The 20530-nt window shown below is 42.9% G+C and overlaps 1 protein-coding gene across 3 annotated transcripts in view; it reads left to right on the plus strand.

Moving 5' to 3' along the window:
* Positions 1 to 20530, plus strand: part of FANCM (FA complementation group M) — a 128402-nt gene that overhangs the window by 40865 nt on the left and 67007 nt on the right. For all 3 annotated transcript variants that reach the window (XM_067554712.1, XM_067554711.1, XM_067554710.1), the window contains exons 5-6: positions 15270 to 15401; positions 16333 to 16465. In XM_067554712.1, the coding sequence (XP_067410813.1) occupies positions 15270 to 15401; positions 16333 to 16465 (265 nt within the window). The remainder of the gene's footprint in view (positions 1 to 15269; positions 15402 to 16332; positions 16466 to 20530) is intronic.

A 20530-nucleotide genomic window follows, 5' to 3' on the forward strand; every position in this document is an offset into this window, starting at 1 on the left:
CCTCCCGGCTTGTGAGCGGCCGGAGAGCTGCCTGTGCCGTGTGCAGGCGGCTCGCAGAGCGCCTCTTCTAGCCCGGGAAACCAGCCTGTCCAGCTGAACGGCGGGACGCCTTCCACTGTCGAGCTGCGAGAGAAGCAGCACATCGGTCTTAGCAGATCATTGCACCGTGTCCTGTCTGTGCAGCAGTGCTCTGCTGAGTGCTCGGGCTGCCCTCCTTCGGCTCCCTGCACCGTGCCCGCCTCTTGCAGGAGTCCCGCTCTGCCTTTGGAAAGTGGCAGGTGTAAACATGACCCGATGAATTATGCAAAATATCATGTAAACGAACTTTTGTAAGATTCTAAAATCATATTCCTTGAGTTTCTGCTGTGTTTTGAACCCTTTACAGCTACACAGAATCACTAGCGAAGATGTGACTATCGGCTGCAATTGAAACGTTTGTTAATGTAGAATTATCACAGTTTGATCCTTATCCAGGTTATTCCATCACGTCTATATGCAGCTGTCTGGATGCTGGGCCCTAACTTGTGTTCTTGTACTATGAACACATTCAAAAGACTAGCCTGGGACCTTAAATTCATAATTTTCCTAGACACTAAAAATCCTTGACCAAACAGAGACACTGGGTTTACAGTTTTATTACAACAATTTATAATCCACTAACAACTCTCCGCTCCAAGGTGCCTCCCTCCCCTTCCTTTCCACCTCCTTGTTAGTTGGGATGTTAAGGGGCCACTTCACCTTGAATGGTCTCTTGAAATACGTGAGACACAAGGTAGGAGAGGCAATGTCTTTTATTGGACCAACTTCTGCTGGTGAGACAGACAAGCTTTATACAGAGCTGTTCTTCAGGTCTGGGAAATGTACTCAGGCCTGGTCTACACTAGAAAATGTTGTCAACAAAAGGCACCTTTTGTCAACAAAACCATTCTGGTGTACACACTGCAATTACCCTTTTGTCAGTAGCAACAAAATAAAGCTACCTCGATGAGAAGTGTAGAGCTTTTTACGAAAATGTTTTAGCAACAAAGCAACAGTGTAAACGCTGCTGTCTGTTTGAGTCGCGGTAAACGGCCTACGGAAATGCCCCACAATGCCAGTCCTGACCACTCTGGACATCCGTTTGCACTCCACTGCTCTGCAGCCACCCGCCCCTCCTCCTCCCCCCCCGAAAGTTGCGGGAAGATTTTACATTGTTATTCCACGTCCTGTTTGGTCAGCATGGAGAGCTTGCATCTCACCTTCCCAGCTGACCATGGTAGCTCCATGCAGCAAACACTCTCCCGCTTGGAGCACACCGGAGCTGCTGGACCTGATCAGCATTTGGGGAGAGTCAACCATGCAGTCCCAGCTCCACTCTAGCCAAAGGAACTTTGATACCTACAGCCAGATTTCTCGTGCCAAGGCGGAGAAGGGCTATGAGCGGGACACACCGCAGTGCCAAGCTAAAATCAAGGAGCTGCGGCAGAGCCAGGGAGGCGAACCATTGCTCTGGTGTGGAGCCAATGAGCTGCCACTTCCACAAAGAGCTCTCATCTGGTGTCCTTGCACCGCAGCGCAGGGGCCAGCTCTGTACAGAGTTCCATGAAGGTGGCTTTGCGCATTTGGAAGTTCTGTAGCCACTGCTCGTCGTCCCAGACCTGCAGAACGATGTGATCCTACCACTCAGTGCTTATCTCACCCGCCCAGGAGCGGCGGTTCACCGTGTGCAGATGCTCCCTAAATGACCACAGTAATGTGGTATTTTGTCTACATGTCACTCAGCAGGTCAGGCTCCTCGTATTCCTGTTCTGATTCAGAGCTCATGATGTACTGCACGACTAGCTGCAATGTGTTCAGAACGCTGAAAGCAACAGTGGAGAGTAGTGCGGGCTCCATCTTTTCAGATAGAGATGGTGGGTGCGCAATAAATGGTGGGGAGCTGTTAAAAAATGGTGCGAGTCGCTGTCAGCAACGCAATGAATGACAGCGCGGAAACGCAATGCACCATGGGACATTGAGCCAGCACCCATGCTGCTCCACATGCCTCTCCCCCTTCCCAGAATTCCTAGCGGCAGAAGCTGTCACGTTGCACAATGGGATAGCTGCCCATGATGCACTGCTCTCACTGTCGATACTTCAGCACCAAGTGTGGACGCGTTTTTGCAACACTGAGTGTTGTGTGAACGGGCGTGAGCGCTGTAATTATAGCGCTTTTTTATCACCAAAAAAACTACTGTTGACAAAACTTTCTAGTGTAGAGTGTCAAAATGGAACAGTCTGTTTAGTGTAAGTAATTAACACATATTTCAAGGGACAATTCAAGGTGAAGTGGCCTGTTAATGCCCCTCTATTTATGGGAGGCAAAGGCAGCTGGGGAGGGGGTTGTTAGTGGGTTACAGATTGTTGTAATAAGACATAAATCCAGTATCTTTATTCAGTCCATGATTTTTAGAGTCTAGCACTGTTATGAATTTAAGCTCCTAGGCTCATCTTTTGGAAGTGTTGTGCAGGTTTCCTTTGAGGATGAGGACTGATAGGTCAGATACAGAGTGATCTGTTTGTGAAAAGTGTTCACCCACAGATTATGTGGTGTTTGTATCTTTATTATATTCCTGTGTGAGCTCACATGAGAGTTTAGTGATTTGTCCGGTTTCACCCACATAATTGTTATTGAAAATGTGTTAATTACTTTATGCTAAACTTTGTGTTCCACTCTGTGACACAGAGTACATCCAAGACCTGAAGAAGAGCTCTGGGTAACCTTGAAAGCTTTTCTCTTTCACCAAAAGTTGTTGGTCCAATAAAAGATATTACCTCATCCATCTTTCTCTCTCTAGTGTTGTGTTTGTAAGTCATGTTTTCCAGGAGGCATTTAGTGACAAAGAAGGCTTACATCGTGTTTGGCTAATGACAAGGTGTGTTTTTATTATGAGCTAACTAGCATGCATTAGCTGTCCTGCTGTAAAAACTATAACAGAAACCATGCACTTCAGTTCTACTGAAGGGTAAACTAAGTGAGGTCAGCACTATGCCCCTGTGCCTGACCAATGCAAAGGGGTAACAGAATGTTTCATTTTTAAAAATCTTTGATTTTGGTAGTACAAAACAGTAATCTTGTCAGTATGAAGAACACCACTGAAATATATCATAGCACAAATATGCATCCTGTATATATAAAAGGCTATAACAGTAACGTGTGCAGGTAGAAATATAGCCAATTCAGTAGAAGAATCAACATCTACTTATGCACCAACGAGTAATAAAGAAATAAGGCATTCACTTCAGTGTTTTCAAATTGGCGGAATTACTTACAGAAATAGGCATTTCTAATTAGTTTTAAATTGGGGTAGGGAGAGTCCAAAACAGCAATAAATGTTATGGAAATGTACACTGTTTTAGGTATATGGATTCTTTGGAAGAGGTAACAAAAGTATGAGGCTACACCCAGATCCAGGAAGTTATTTAGCTTCCTAATTTCCATTGAAATCAGTGGACGTTTGCAGCCGAATACTTTGTGAATCTGGACCTAATGCACTCTAAAGGCTCAGGAACAAAAAGGCAAATGAAAAGAATCCAGTTTTTTTAAATGTTCTGACTTGAGTACAAAATAATAAACTTAATATAAAAATTAGAATTAAAAATAGCAAATTACAAATTCACAATAAAAACACAGGAAATGGTGATTGCTAAAACTACTAGCAACTATTAATGGTTTTAATTATTTGCTATTAAATTATAAATTATATAGCACCATGACATTCATGTGCGCAATGTTAACAAAGATCAATTAAGAATAATCAGAGTAGTAAAAATTACATTTTAAAACTAATTAACAGGAGTAAAATTACTTTGACAATAGATTACAAGAAAGGGAGTCAAATTCAGGCGATCAGAATAGCAGATAAGACAAATTTATGGACAATGAAGTTTTATGCAAACATAAACCGATATGGAATTCTTTTCAGCACTGAAAATATGCATGACAATTCTGATATTTTTTAGGAGTGTGTGTAAAATATTTCAGTGAATTAAGTCTCCTTTAGCAGCTCAGTACATCATTTCAGATAGAGAAGAACTGCCTTGTCTAGGTACTGGGATGCACTGTGCCTTTAAAAACGCTGCCCTGGGAAACGGGTGCTGAGATGTTTCAGCCTGTGAAAGGGGCAGGATGAAGCCCCTCTGACATCCACACCCTATTTCTGCAACCATTCCAGGTGGCTAACCCTATCCTGTGGTAACTTTATCCCCTCTTCCTATCCCAAGGTTTTCACCCTCTCCCAATGTCTGGCAGTTCCTCTACCCCATTCTTATCCCCAGCTCCTACGTCCCTGCCCCTGATTTTGTCCTTTGGCCCTTCTCCTTCTTCCGTCTCCAGCTATTTGACCCTTCTGTGTATTCATTCCCCCTCCCCGCTTACACAAATTCTGCCCATCCCTCCCCTCCGATTCGCACCATGTGCACCCTTCAACCACGGTGAACAGCAGGGAACACATTGTAATCCCAAATAAGGGCAGAGTGAGGGCAATGGCTTCAGCAAATATTACGGTAACAGCATAGCAGCAGATTGTGACATTACACCTCACGTGCCCTGGCCTGGAATTCCAGGGCCCCAGGAGAGCTTTGTCTCCTCCATGTCGTCCCTCATGGTGTCCACATGGGCACCCAGTGCAGCACTGCAGACATGCTTAGGAAAGAAGTGCAGCAAGCAAGGTCCCCAGTGGAGGGTGGATGTTAGCAACAGATTCCTTCTCCCTGTTCATTGGCTGCAAAGCCTGCCCTTTTCCTTCCTAGCGACATCAGTGTGTGCACCACCTGTCTAGCGAGTGATTCCCAGGAAAGTCTTTTGTTTTCTAAGAAAGCACCTGAGGAGAGCTGCAGCAGCCCTGACTGAGGTTCCATCAGAACCAGTCTAAGAATGGCCACAGAGGAACTTTTTGTGATCTGGCCTGTCATATGTGGCATGGGTGTTTGGAATTAGGAAAGCCGAGGTACAACCCAAGATGCAGTCTTGTCTGCGCAGAATTCCAGGCACTTTGTGCACAATCTTCAAATAGATTTGGCTACCATATCTGTTTGTCTTATAACTTCACCCTGCATTGTTGTATCCGAGCCCCTAGTAAGGAATTAAATCAAAACCTTTAACAAGGCCCATTGGGTTACTTCCACTCTACACGCCCCAGGGCAGTTGAAATTATGTGTAAATGTGTGGGTTTTTAATTAGTTTTTATTTCTCCTCTCCTCTTCCTCTCTCTCTATCCCTTTACTCCTTCTTGACATCACCTCCTTTTGGTTGGTCCATCCTTTTTGCTGCTTTTTTGTTTTCAACTGAGACTGCAGGGAAGCCAGGTCAAATAAGTGAGTCTTGCATGTGCTTCTGAAGGCTGCCAGGTCATTCTAAACATCTGACAGGATGGGGCACAGGCTTTTCAGGTGGAAACATGTAACTATCTGAGACTCCAGCAGGAGCAAAGACTCCACAAGGGACCCGTAGACTACAGATCAATTTGATGCTCTTTTGATACATAGGGATATAATGCATACACACACAGACATGGCATTTTTAATGTATCTAATAATGGCTGAGGTTATAGGGCTCAAGTAATTCTTTAGCAATCTGTTTGCAATATTCCTAAATAACCCATGCTGTCTGTGCCCCGCTATCATGGTGATGGGCTCAAATTGAATAGATTGTTTAACCATCATCCTTTCCAGCAGTATCAGTTGGAGTTCAACAAGACTGTGTGTCTGTGTCTGTTTCTCTGCTGGCTAAGAAACACAGCTGTTCTGTGCTGCACTTAGAGTGCTTTTTGTTGTTCTCAAGGCAAATTCAAAAACATAACAGAGAAGCAATTATTCAGTTTTACAAACAGATTAGTGTATCATCACTAGCATATTTCACGCCATCATATGATAAAAGGGCAACGCATTCTCTTGATTCCTCTGACTGCAGGATGTGTATTATTTCAAAGCTGTTAAGCTGCACATATGGACCGATGTTGAAATGTTGCATTCAGTGTGAACAAACAACTGAAGCTTTGCTGACCATTTAACCATAGCCACTTTGGGTATATCTACACTGCATAAAAACCCGCAGCATGGCAATGGCTGACTCTGGTCAGCTGGCTCAGGCTGAGGTTGTACGGGGCTAAAAACGCCAGAGTAGACGTTTAGGCTCTGAAATTCCACGGGGGAGATGGGTTTCAGGGTTCTAAGCTGAACCCAAGTGTCTGTACGGCTATTTTTAGCCACACAAGCCTGAGTCAAATGACTTGGGCTATGAGACGTGGGGCCTGGGTTTTTTATTTAAAGTACAGACAAACCCTTTGACCTCATTTTATCCCAAATAAAACCTTACTTTGAGGGGAAGAAAAGCCCCTCACTCCCCCCATCTGTCTCCCAGTGTTCAAGATATGCATGTTTAAGCAAAAAAAAAAAAGTACATACTCCTAATCAATTTGTAGGTTTGTTTCTTTAGTGAAAATCTGATGGTGGGGTGAAGATATAGCTCTCATAGAAAATCTCAGGTTACAGTTCTTAAAACTGACTTTTTAATTTCAGACTGAGGCTAGCCTTTCTGCCAAATGACAGAAATGTTTGTATTGCATATTATCTAAGCAAATACATTTTGGAGTACTTCAGATGTATGAGCCTATTCTAAGTTACTCAGTTTATCTTCTTTAATGTAAACTGAGTTGTTTTTTTTGTACTATAGCAGAATGCTGTGTGCTGTTTTTGAGAGTGGTATTTATATTCTAAAACCTTTTTCTCTCGGATTGTAACTTGGCCAGAAAAACTGTCTTGGAGGAACCCCATAGTTTGTGTATACAGTTTTTGAAGTAAGGAAATTTACTTATTTTCACCAAGGGGAGGATGGTGACATGTGATGTGCATTTCTTGACACAGGTCCTGAATATGTTTCTATTTAACACTTTATCACAATTGATGTACCTTTTCATTTTAGTTTAAAATTGGTTCTATAGCAATATATATGGTATCTGTTTTTAGCTGAATGAATATAAAGGCAAGAGAACTGTGGGGATTTTCTTCTGTATAGCTTCAAACAACTTTAAAACCCCATATGAAGAGAAAACATCGCTGCACGATGTTGGAAGGAACCTAAGTCTCTGAATCTTTGTGAATAATATATATTCATCTGACTGGGAAGCTAATAAGAAGGAAAGGCTGAAGGATGTGAATGAGTTTGTGATTATCACAAAAACAACTTAAGGAAGGATTTAGGTGCTGTTATTGGATCACTACAATGAGTTCCAGACCAAGTCTGTGTTTGTTTAGCTTTGGATTGTCATCTTAGTTTTGGAGAATTTAAAAAGGGATTTCAAGCAGTATAACAATGTATCATTTTGTCTCTTAATGGTTGATTTATGCATAAAATGTTCCAGATTTTCTTCAATTCAAAGTATTTCACAGGAAACAGATCTTAAAGCAATAAACGGCTTCTGTGTGCTTGTCTTTCCTTATGGTCGACCGCTCCCTGGAAGCTGTGGAAAGCCCCAGTTGCTTCCAGACACACGCACAGGACCTGTCTCTGATTTCCATGTCAGTCTATTCTCCCCAGAAAAATCACACTCACTGTTCCTCCTCTCGCCAGAGTGTCTTGGCTGGAAGTTGAAGCAAGAAAAATTCAGACTGGCAATAAGGTGTACATTTTTAACAGTGAGGGTAATTAACCATTGGAACAGTTTACCAAGGGTCATGGTGGATTCTCCATCACTGGCAATTTTTAAATCCATATTGAATATTTTTCTGAAAGATCTGCTCTAGGAATTATTTTGGGGAAGCTCTGTGGCCTGTGTTATACAGGAGCTCAGACTAGATGATCACAATGATCCCATGTGGCCTTGGAATCCATGAACCTACGTTTGTTTTCTTGGTTTCTTAACTACAGTGTTATCTTACAAAAGGGAGACAGTTATACTGACCAAGGTTTGGAAATTTAAAATTAGCTCTGTCTTGCACTTTGAACTTCCTGTGATTATGGGAGGCCAGGTGTGGATAAATCTTCCTTCCCATCTTTATTTTTAGGAGGATACAATCAATCATATAACACAAGAACCACGAGTCACCTAATAAAATGAATAGGTAGCAGGTTTAAAATAAACAAAAGGAAGTATTTCTTCACACAAAACACAGTCAACCTGTGGAACTCCTTGCCCGGGGATATTGTGAAGGTCAAAACTATAATAAAGTTCAAAAAAGAATTACATACGATCCTGGCTATTCAAGTTAGCCAGGGACTCAACTCCATGCTCTGGGTGTGGACAACAGGGGATGGGTCACTCAATGATTGCCTGTTCAGTTCATTCACTCTGAAGCACCTGGCGTTCACCATTATGGGAAGACAGGGTACTGGGGCTAGTTGGATCAGTGGTCTGAGCCAGTATGACTGTTCTTAATGTTATGTTCTTAAGCTGGTAGTTCCCCTCAAACTAATCAATCCCTTTTCCAAAAAAGATGCAATTTAGGCTGACTTCTTTATGCATAAGCTATTAAATATTATTATTTCCTGATTTTCTTCTGCTGTTTAAAGATATTTTTAACTGCAGGAAACTTGGTAGTGTGGAGTTAAATAATCAGTCTGACAGGGTTTGTTTCCTATCTAAATCTGCTGTCTCAAGGAATGGTCCTATAGCCTTTATTTTTATTTATGTTGAAAGAGAGTGAATTAATGTCATGAGCTAGTGAGAGGTCACAGGGGTTCTTAAAAAAATCATCAGTTTTGACTCAATATACATATTATTCTTAAATATATTAAAACATCCGTACTGTAGTCTTTATGGTAGATTTGAGTAAAGCTCTCAAATGATTCCATGTATACTTCAGATTATTAGTGGTCAATGGGAAACTTTTTTGTGGTTTAGTAGCTTAGGTGGGGTGGAGATGTGCAATCAGTTTTTAAGTGGTGAAGGTTATGTAGATTTTGTTCAGTAGGGGAAAATATTTTATTTAATTTGATACTATATGCCACTGCATTCTTGGCTGCTTTCACACTTGATAAAGTGGGATAACTTTGTATGCAGGTTCTTGTATGCACTGTTGGAAATATATTCGTCTGCTTTTTTAACTGATCTCATTGAGGTATAAAAATTCTATTGAGAATTTTATATTTAAATTTAAAATAAAATGCACTTGTTCTACAGTTCTGTTTTAAAAATAACTTTTATATTCTTGTGTATAACTATAATGTCCTGGAAAGAGTGAAATGATTTTCAATTATTCTGCTTTTTAATTATAGCTGATTTAAATCAAATACTGTGGAATTAGTTAAATAATCATTCACTTGTATCTGAGTGATGCATGTTGCTGTGCCTTTTCTAAGTAGGTTATATTTACAGTCCTTATCAGCTTCAGTTTTGAAGCTCCAGGTGACTGGATCCTGCTGTTTTTCATAATAGTCATTCTTGGTTTGTTATGTAGAAGATGATTAGATCAGACAGTCAGTGCTTGTACCATGTGTATGTAGTGGCGGTATCGTTTTCTTCCATACTGCAAACTAGGTCAGGGAAGTGAAACACGAGCACACACAATGTTTACCTTGATATCTTGTGTTCACTATTTTTTAATTAGAAGGCTGATTTGTGTTTATTAGCTTATGTTAAAATGCTAATGTATATTATTCAGGTCTTTGGGTGTAATGTGCACTACACTTGTGCCTTCAGGTCTTTTATGTTCTGATCTTGAAGTATTTCTTTGATCTAAAAGTAGTACTGCATTATAGAAGTTATTGCCTCTCTTAGCATTTAGTGGTTTACAATATTCCATCTCAATGAATATCTCCTCTCAACTGCTCAAATCATGTTGGTTATTTAAATACTTTATTCCAATGTGTAATGCAGATCTCACTCAAGCCTCGTCATGTTGTTAATTGTAGTGGTTAGTGGCTGTCATTTATAGGTCACATTTATATCTGCTATAGAAAATGTATTTCTTCGGCTCAGTAAGGTCCCTACAGGTTCTGCAATAGGGCTTCAACCAGATGGCAGGTTTTGGGGCAGAACTCAGACTTACTGGCTCAGGAGTATACCTGTGCTCTTGAAGAGCATGCCACTTTTATTTGGCCTCCACAAGTAAAGGCAGCATGAGCAAGAACTCCTTGCTGCAAGAGACTTAGGACGTTGTGATATTTTTTCTAAGTTAAAACAAACTTCGGTGTTTTAAATTTCTGGTGCAGAAATCTAGGCAAGTGTTTTCACTGGCTTTTAAATCAGAGATATTAGATTATTGGCTTCTAGCGTTCCCCGAGGTACTGCAGCAGCATATGCCCCCGTAGCCTAGCAATGAAGCAGAAAAAAAGCCTACGGGGAAAACTTGATATTCATGCACCTATTCCCACACAGTGCATTGACCATATGCTCTGCTTGTGTTGTGGCCATCTCGGGAAGGGGTCACCCTAGTCGCTTTCTCCTAAGCCAGGAAAGAGTCAGGAAGCCTCAACAATGAAGCAGCAAGCAATCCCCATGACCTTTCCTACTCTGCTTCATTTCCTTCCAGCAGGGAGAAAATGACACAATGATATGAAGGCAGTTCTCCCATAGTAGAAATTGCCACGGACAAGCTGCATAAGCCTGCTACATTAGCCTCCACGGTTGATTATGGTCCCAACAGTGGATCATTTCATATCTGACCAGAACGCTGTTATTTTTACCATCATGTCTCATGGCCCTGCAGGGTTAGGTGCGTGAGGGTAAAATGCCTGAACACTGTCTGCACTACATCTTCTTCCGTTGCCATCACCAGTGGAGTATAGTGTATTCCATTTTAATATCTTACTATGATATGAAACCTGGATTCTGCTTTGAATGGCCTGTGCATATTCCTATTTGAGGGATTAGTACCTCCTGGTATCAAGCTGTGGAATCTTCTAGAGAGCAGTGTCTGGGGCCGCATGCCCCTCCCTAATGCGCATACGCACATATACATATGGTGAACGGTTCTGAGAGTATCAAATGGGAATGGTCCCAACTGCTCCTCAGTTCCCTCTTAACTGCCAAAGGTGCAACGATTGCACATGTGGGCCTTGATGCTTTCCTCATCCAGCATCAGCTTTGCTGATCTATTAGTCTGAGTGGCAATGGAAGGAGTCAAGAAAAGCAGACCCAGATCCACCCAACAGGGCAGTAAGTTGGAGCACCAGACCCATTTTCCATTAACAGCCCACATCTTGCATCTGTTTTCGCCTGCTAAGGCCTTGTCTACATTAGAAAGTGTTGTCAATGCAAGTTAGAGCGATGATCAAAAAGTGCTATAATTACAAGGCTTGTGCCTGTCCACGCAGCACTCATGTCCCTGAAGTGTGTCCACAGTTGGTGCTCTAGCATCGACAGTGAGAGCAGTGTACTGTGGGCAGCTATTCCACTGTGCAATTTGCCACCTTGTGTCACTAGGAATTGCTGGAAGGTAGAGAGGATCACAGTGCATCATGAGTGCATGCTCAGCATCCCATGATGCAGTGATTTCCATCCCACCAGGTTCCAGGCAATGTCAGAGGTTATAGCCCACATTTCAGCCCACCCTTTCTCCACGGCAAGGGTATGCCCTTGCCTACTAGGTCACATGGCCTGCATGTACATGGTTTGGCATGCCAGATTGCACCTCAGGTCCCTCCCAGATGTGGCTCGCATTGGTATTCTTGCCGGCCAGACATCACCTAGACAGGATACTTAACATCCCTCCACAAGTACTTACCTCTCTGGGGTGGTGGACGGAGCCGTGCCAAGTACTCTCAGGAATACCCTTCGAGGCAACCCAGCCCAATATTGATATCACTGATCTCGGATGCCTTGGACTTAGGATGGGGGGCTCGCCTAGGTTCCCTGATGACCCAAGGTACGTGGTCTATAAAGGAATGGCATTACACACCAACGTCCGGGAGCTCAGGCCAATTTGCTTAGCCTGCTCAGTTTTCCTGCCACAACTCTCCAACAGGGTCGTGCAAGTACTCACAGACAATACAGCTTCCATATACTATATCAACAAGCAGGGTGGGGCCCAGTCTCCAGCCTCTTGTTGGGAAGCAATACATCTATGGGAATTTTGCATCATTCACCTGGAGGCGGGGCATCTCCCTGGGATCAACAACTTTTTAGCGGATGGCCTCAGCAGGTCTTTCTGCTCTCACCATGAGTGGTCCCTCCACCCGGAGGTGGTTGCTTGCCTCTTCCAGAGGTGGGGCAATCCCTAAGTGCATCTCTTCACCACCAGGGACAACAGAAAATGCAATCAGTTCTGCTTCTGCCAGGAGCTCAGCAAGGGCTCTCTAACAGATGCCTTTCTCCTTGGTTGGTCAGGGAGTCTAATGTATGCCTTTCCATCAATACCCTTAATTCTCAAGGTTCTCCTAAAGGTGAAGAGGAACAAAGCATGTGTCATCTTAGTGGCACCGGCATGGCCCTGACAGCATTGGTTCGGGATGCTACTCGAACTGGCAGGACCATGGCAGTGGACGCTTCCGCTGTGCTTGGATCTGTTGTCCCAAGAATGAGGTCACCTACTTCATCTGGGGCTAACCTCCCTGCACCTGATGGCATAGATGCTCCATGGCTGCATAGGGAGGAGCAAGCCTGCTCAACCCAAGTCCAATGAATCCTCTTGGGAGAGCAGAAATCTGTCCACCAGATTGGCTTACCAGCCTAAGTGGAAGTGCTTTGCTTGTTGGGTGGCCAAGTGGGGCATTTCCCCAATGGAGGCATCACTCCCTACAATCTCGGACCACTTGCTCCACTTAAAACAAGGGGGTTTGGCCTTCTCGTCCATTAAGGTCCATTTAGCGGCCATATCTGCTTTCCACCCTCTGGTGGAGGGTAGGACAATTTTCTCCCACGGAATGACAGCCAGATTTCTGAAGGACTTGGAAAGATTTTTTCACCCAATGCGTGATCCCTCTCCCCAGTGGGATCTGAATTTGGTCCTTTCTAGACTTACCGGGCCTCCCTTTGAGCCCCTAACTTCGTGTTCTCTTACGCACCTTTCCTGGAAGGTTGCTTTTCTGGTGGCTATTACATCTGTGAGGCGGGTGTCTGATATCAGGGCATTAACTTCAGAGTCTCCTTACGCTATGTTTATAAGGACGAAAGCCAGTTATGCCCGTACCCGGCCTTTTTACTGAAGGTGGTCTCTCATTTCCACCTTAATCAGGACATATTCCTGCCGGTATTCTGTCTCAAGCCGCATAATTCCAGCAAGGAGGGACACCTGCATACCCTCAAAGTAAGAAGATCTCTGGCTTTTTATATTGACAGAACCAAGTCCTTTTGATGCTCTACGCAACTCTTCATCATGGCTGCAGATAGAATGAAAGGACTGCCGGTGTCCTTGCAGCGGATCTTGAAGTGGATTACAGCCTGCATTCGGGCTTGATACGAGCAGGCCAGAATCACGCCCTCAGTGTCCTTAACAGCTCGGTAGATGAGAGCATAAACATCTACAGCCTGTCCGGCACATGTCCCAATACAGGACATCTGCAGAGCTGCTACATAGTCATCAGTGCATACTTTCGCATCTCACTATGCCATAAGGCAGCAAGCTCGGGATGATGCTGCAAGTATCACGTTCATGAACTCCTACCCGCCACCAGGGACACTGCTGGTGAGTCACCTGAATTGGGAATGGACATGAGCAAGCACTCGAAGAAGAACAAACGGTTACTTAACTCGTAACTGTTGTTCTTCGAGATGTGTTGCTCATGTCCCTCCTGTCCATTCCACACCCACCTTCCCCTCAGTCGGAGCTCCGGTAAGAAGGAACTGAGAGGCAGGGGAGGCCGGCAGCGCCTATATGTGGGCTCATATGTGCGCTGCTGCAGGGGGTGCTAAAGCCGGCTGCTATGGGTACCACTGGGGAGGGGGGGAAATTTCCGGCACTGGTGCACGTGGTGTGCGCACACACTTAAATTGGGAATGGACATGAGCAACACATCTCAAAGAGCAACAGTTACGAAGTAAGTAACTGTTCTTATTCATTCTCCCCTCTCCTAAGACTTGCCTGGAAGTGCCCTAACGTGTATCTAACCTAGCAAATGCAAAATAAGGAGTCAGCGCAATACACCTTGAAGAGCAAGTTAAAACAAATGGGCAAAAAGAGCCGTGCTATGTTGCATTCATAGTGGGTACACGTAGATGAATTGTAGACTTGATAATTACCATAGTTAAAGATACCAGAATATTCTAGGTATGTGCAAAGTGTAACTGGAATAATTGATGTCTGGAATAAACGTGTTCTACTTCTAAAACTGTGATGTATCTGATATTGATTTCCTGCTGTTAGTACATTTCGCTTCAGACACGGGAAACTTCCCAAACCATTTCCCTCTGATTTAGCCCTAATCATTGTTAAAACTGGTGGGAGCTGTTGGTACCCAATATTCTAACAAGCAGACCTGTACTTACTATTGAAGTTAAACGTGATGGAAAAACAAGGCTAACAAAAATGGTCATAAATAGGTCTGGGTATCCAGAGTTTTGTGAATGCTACAGCTTCTACTGGCTTTTACGCCAATTCAACTGAACTCATCCTGGGAAGCTTTGTAAACACTGTTAGTGTATAGAGTAGACGCTGCCTCAGTCTGATTACTAGTGCAGACAGCTAGCATGAATTCAGAGTTACTGATCTCTTGTCAAATTAAACCAAATATGTCTCTGAAGAAAATCTCTGATGGTGTTAACAGCATGTTGAGACACTTTTGATACTGCTATCCAAATGGACCAACAAACTGAAACAGCCATTTTGTCTAGAGCAAATCTGATTACTCCAATAATAAAATTGTAGAGTTAGTGCTCATGCAAAACTAAGTATATGGGGAAAAAATCCTGACTAGTTGTGGCAGAGGACCAAAAGAGAAAAACAGTATTAAGCTGAATTAGAGTGGGTCACTTCCCTTGCTCCACTGAAGTGGAAAACAGATTTGTATGATGTGCATGAACAGAATGAAATTTGAAAACATACTTTCAGCCTGGAAGACACAAGAAACTCCCCTTCTAATGGAGAACACTGTAATGGGATGTAATGTGGGCATTATCCATTTGCTCTATTATAAACTATCCTGAAGTGAGTTTAATCATAGAATAGTCTCTATGGCAGAGAGAATCCATTTTATAAAATCACCATTTAGCCTACAAACAAAGCAAGACAGTTAAATTCTGATTATTTGATCTCTGTTTGGCACATAAACGTTTATTAAAGCTGACTGTTTATTACAGACATACAAACAAAATTTTGAAAAAGCATAATTATTTCTTATCTTTACATTACATATGTGTGTTTTGTTTTACCTGCAGATTTTGGGAACATTTGCTGGCCGCCTGATTAAAATTAGAGTTTTGGCACAACGTGATATTCCCAGCCTTACAAAGTACCAGATAATTCTAGCAAGAGATCAATTTAGGAAAAACCCTTCTTCACGCAATGCGGTAAATATTATTTAGTAATGTAATTTTATTATACAGTATTTGATAAATAGTAGTAATACTCCTACATTTACATAGTACATAAAATAACAGTGGGTCTAAAATGCTTGACAAGCTTTAAGTAGAAATCATCACAGATATGCAGCCCTGGGATGGAATGTGCCAATTTGTTTAACTACTCTCAACACTACTTCAGGACGATTTAGGAAAAAGAGGGAATGCTACTGTATCCATCTGAAACTGTATAGGGATTAGACGTAGAATATAACTGTCCAGATTATATTTAGGCCTGAAAATTCAGCTAATGCCCCTCCTTTTCTGTAAATTGCCACAGGATTTTTAATAATCACAAGTAGTCTAACCTTTTTTGTCACCTGGCTTATTGAACAAAGAATCTAGAGAAATACAGTCTATTTATGATTTTTCAAAAGTTCTGTGAGTGCCTTAAACATAACAGAGAATATAATTTATAACCGCTAGGACAACTTTATCAGCTCAAGATACTTAGCTTGATGTGAAGGAAATCCCACTCTGTCAAATACAGTAAGCAGTATAACAACAAAATCCTGAATTGTATTCTCTTGATAAGGCAGGCAGATGGTTAATTCATCCCAGAGGAAAAGCAAAAGAACATTGGTGTATTTTGAAAATATTTTTACCAATGTCCATTGTTCTCAAGTGATTCCTTTATCAAAATTCTTCCATGATTCCTTTGAGGGAAAAAAGGTTACTTTTATTGATTATTAGGAAATTTCCCTAACCATTTCCAGTCTGGTTTGTTTTAGGAGACAAACCATCAATTCAGTATTGTTTTCTTTTGCAGTTTTGTTTTTCACATGTTAAACTGATTTTTTGGCATGAAAAGTTGAGGTATAATTCCTGCTGCTTATTGTCCTCTTTAATTTAATCCACTATGTCATAATTGTTTTCTTAGGGGATACAACAGGGCATAATAGAAGGAGATTTTGCTCTTTGCATTAGTTTGTATCATGGTTATGAACTACTGCTGCAGATGGGAACACGATCATTATTTATCTTCCTGTGTGGAATTATGGATGGATCAAAAGGTAAAATGCTGTCTCAAACAAGCTTTCTGTTTCTCATTCCTTTCTCCAATTTAATTTTCAGGAAGTAAACACATTGTTTAGTATCGTGTGTATGAATAGTTAAAATTATTTAGAACAAAAATAGGTGATGGCTAAACAAATGGGTTGCATATGAAATTTGTGTATTTTCTTTTTGCAGCTTACATTTTGATGAAAATATCATTCTCCTAAGCCTAATACCTAAGCCTTTAGAAATAATCTATAGATGAGATAGCGTAGTTCGATTGGTGTGTATATGGGGATAGATCAAAGAAATATGGGGACGATGCAATCACAGAGTTCAGAGCACGATAAAGAAATAGACCAGAAAAGAGGCAGAACCATCAGTTAAAAGATCTGTGCAGAAAAGGATTAGGTATTGAATGCAGTGTCTACCCTCACTAAAAAAAAGAAAAAAAGGACCTGTAGTTCCCCAACAATTAAACTCTATTGGTATTAGCAGCCATGGAAGATATAATGTGGGCAGGATTCTTTGTTTTTACCTCATGTCTCATGGCCCTGCAGGGTTAGATGCATGATGGTAAAATGCCTGAACACTGTCTACACTACATCTTCTTCCGTTGCCATCACCAGTGGAGTATAGTGTGTTCCATTTTTAATATCTTACTGTAGTATAAAACCTGGATTCTGCTTTGAATGGCCTGTGCATGTTTCCTATTCGAGGGATTGATACCTCCTAGTATCAAGCTGTGGAATCTTCTAGAGAGCAGTGTCTGTAGCCACATGCCCCTCCCTAATGCGCATGTGCACACATACATATGGTGAATGGTTCTGAGAGTATCAAATGGGAATGGTCCCAACTGCTCCTCAGTTCCCTCTTAACTGCCAAAGGTGCAACGATTGCACATGTGGGCCTTGATGCATTCCTCATCCAGCATCAGCTTTGCTGATCTACTAGCCTAAGTGGCATTGAACCCAGCTAAGCAGTGTTCAGATCCCTGGTCTTAGCCAGCTGTCTGTGCCCAGTGCTGGCACATTTGACAGCTCCAATGGCCCTGGGTCCCTCTGGATTGATCTAAGCTGATTCTGACACTGTTGACATGGCACCATAGTGCCCAGATTTCTTCTTATCAGTGAAATCTGGGGCTAAAGTTCTGTCAACTTGACTCTAGTGAACCAGAAGTGGCTCATTGCCCATGATAAGTGGCACTAAGATCCCCTGATCCATTCGGGCTGACCAAATCCAGGACCTAGGCGTCAACATCATGGACTCTGAACCACTTGATGAAGTGGTGTGGTGCCTATTATACATAGCGTTAATGACCTCACAGCAGTCTGGGTCATCTGAGTCTGGTGCCAAGGTTTGGCGCAGTTGACTGGTGTACCACTGACTTGAAGTGGTCTAGTGTCAGTTTAAGTGGCAGTAACTGTGGCTAAGAATCCAATATAAATGACTCTGAGCCCCTTGCATGAAGGGGCTCGGCACACAGTGAAGGCGGCAGTAAGGATCTTGGTTCCACTGGTGCCGATGAGGGTTTAGTGAGCTTTAGCTGAAGTCCTGCTGTGTTCAACTCAGGTGGCAATAGGAGACTCTGAGACATTTGATAGTTTGGTGCCAAGGATTCAGCACTATTCACTTGCATAAACGACTTGTTCAATGTTCAGCATCAGGAATACCCAGGTGCCTGGGTTTGTCCAGGTCTACGGGGTCCAATGCGAGCACAGTTGACTGTCTCCGAAGTGCCACTTACTAAAGGAATGTTATACCTAGATAAGTGTCACCAAGGTTTCCTTACTTGTCAAAGTCAGCTGAGTTTGATGTTGAAGATCCATAAGCTCAGATCATTCATCTGCTGTAGTGTGGAGAGCTATGTCCATGCAGATACTTTGAAGAGAATTTTCATACAGTGATACAGATGTCTATCTTAGGTCTCATTCAGGTATTGTGTTATACACGGGGAGTAAGTTCTGACTAGGCAAGGAGACCACTCATTGTCTCCAGTTCTGATACATGATCAAACAAGACTTTGGCAGAAGCCCCTTCTATTGAGCTGGAATCAAGAATTCCTGTTTATTCTGTTTGATCTTCTTCATTCAGGAGATCTGTCTGCAGGTCAGCTGGCATGGAACCAAGATATTGTCCGTAACCCTTACCAGGGCTTGTCTTTGAACATGCTAGGTCTTCCCAGTTCACCGGATTTTTGTTTTCAGGTTGAATAAGAAAATCTGTTACAGCCTGAATCTTCTGTGGTTGACACATTCTGACTTGCGGATTGCTGAGATGCTTAATGAGAGCATTCTTCAGAAGTCTAGTGGATCCTATCAAAGAGCAGGCACTTTGAATCAAACATACCTCTTGCTTTTAACATTGCCATCTCTTATGTTTTGAACATTCAGAACTGTGTTGAGTTCAGTTAGGTTACATGGGTTGTGATTTCAGTTTTTATCTTTACAATGCCAGGGAAAGAGTCCTTGCTCAGTGGTTCCCAACCTTTTTGAGTGAAAGTCCCACTAGTTAACACTAGGTAAAACACTCATGGACTGAGGGTTGACCAAAGCTGCTCCAGGCCTCCACTGGCTCCTCTCCGGCTGGGCGCCTGGCTGGTGTGACACTGGGGGGGGCTGCTCCTCTGCTCTGGCCGGCGCAGAGCTTAGGGAGTTTGCTCCTCCACTTTGGCCGGCGTGGAGCTCAAGGTTGCTGCACCCAGCACGGAGCTTGGGGGGCTAAATGACCTCAATATTACTGAAGCCTCCTGGATCCCCTGTAATCTTTGGTGCCTCTCCCAACGAGGTCCCACCCCCCAGGTTGGGAACCATTGACCTAGATTATGGGACGGTTGATCTGAGGCTTTTAAAGTTGCTTGAGGTAATTGCTTTCCCTTGATGGCCATTTCAAAGAAAACTGGATTTCTTCCTAGCAACGCATGTGGTTGTGCTGTGGGCATCATGGGCTGGATGTATTCCTTTAGCTGTCTTCTTCAAGAATTCCTAAATTAGGCAAGGAACTGAGGGGCAGTTGGAGCCCTTGGAATTCTTCTCAAGGGGCAAAATGGCTCTCTAGACAATTGTGCAGCTCAATGCCAGGAGGTGCCAGTCACACAAGTGTGAGTGTACAAGGGTGTCACTCTCAAGCAATAACAGTAACTGGTCAGAACCTCTTTCTTAGCCATGGGTGACTGCCACCCACCCTTTCCTTGTTGCTAAATGGAAAAGGGATGATGGTCTGTAAACTTGATTTCTTTTGTACCATGGGACCACGATATGGAAAAAACTGAGAACCACTTATCTAGAAAGGGGTCAGGGAACAAACAGATGTATAGAGTAAGATACAGAATACATTTTAACCACACTGGGTATGTCTACACTGTGTTGTAAACCCTGGTCTGTGGGACCCATGCTTGTTGACTCGGTATTTCCAAGCCCATGCGTGAGCATCCACACGGAATTGTAAACCTGGGTCTACAGTTGTTGGACCCAGGTCTCTCAACTTTGCTAGTGTGTCCATACTGCACTCTGCAGACCTGACTTGGGTCTGCGACTTGACCAACATCCACGCTGCAGAATGACAGGGCTTGGACCCAAATCACAGTGGGACTATGGCTTGGCCCCTTCACTCCTCCCAAGGTGGATCCAAGAACCTAGGGCTGAGTGCTTGCTGACCCATGTCAGAAAGATTTGTGTGTGGACGGTAGAGATGTTTGGGCTCACACCTGAGTCTGAGCCTGGATTTCCAATGCAGTATAGACATACTCTTATTCTTTCAGAAAGAAACTAATACCAATCTGGCCAGGTTTACACTACACATTTACTTCGGTATAACTGTCACTCGGGTGTGAGAAAAGCAATTATACCAATCTTAACCACCCTGTAGACAGAGCTATGTCAGCAGGAGAGCTTCTCCCAGCAACATAGCTACTGCTTCTCACAGAGGTGGAGTTATTAAGCCGATGGGAGCTTTCTCCCTTGGAGCATCTTCACTGACGCAAGTTTGTAGTGTAGACCAAGCATCTTGATTCTTAGCATTTTGTTGCTCAAATCTTGATGAATTGATTAATCTTGTATTCATGAGCACCATTAGCGCTTCTG

Source organism: Emydura macquarii, unplaced genomic scaffold (genome assembly GCF_026122565.2).
Source record: "Emydura macquarii macquarii isolate MOO-44397 ecotype Brisbane River unplaced genomic scaffold, CSIRO-AGI_Emac_v2 contig_1551, whole genome shotgun sequence".
Taxonomy (NCBI): Eukaryota; Metazoa; Chordata; order Testudines; family Chelidae; genus Emydura; species Emydura macquarii.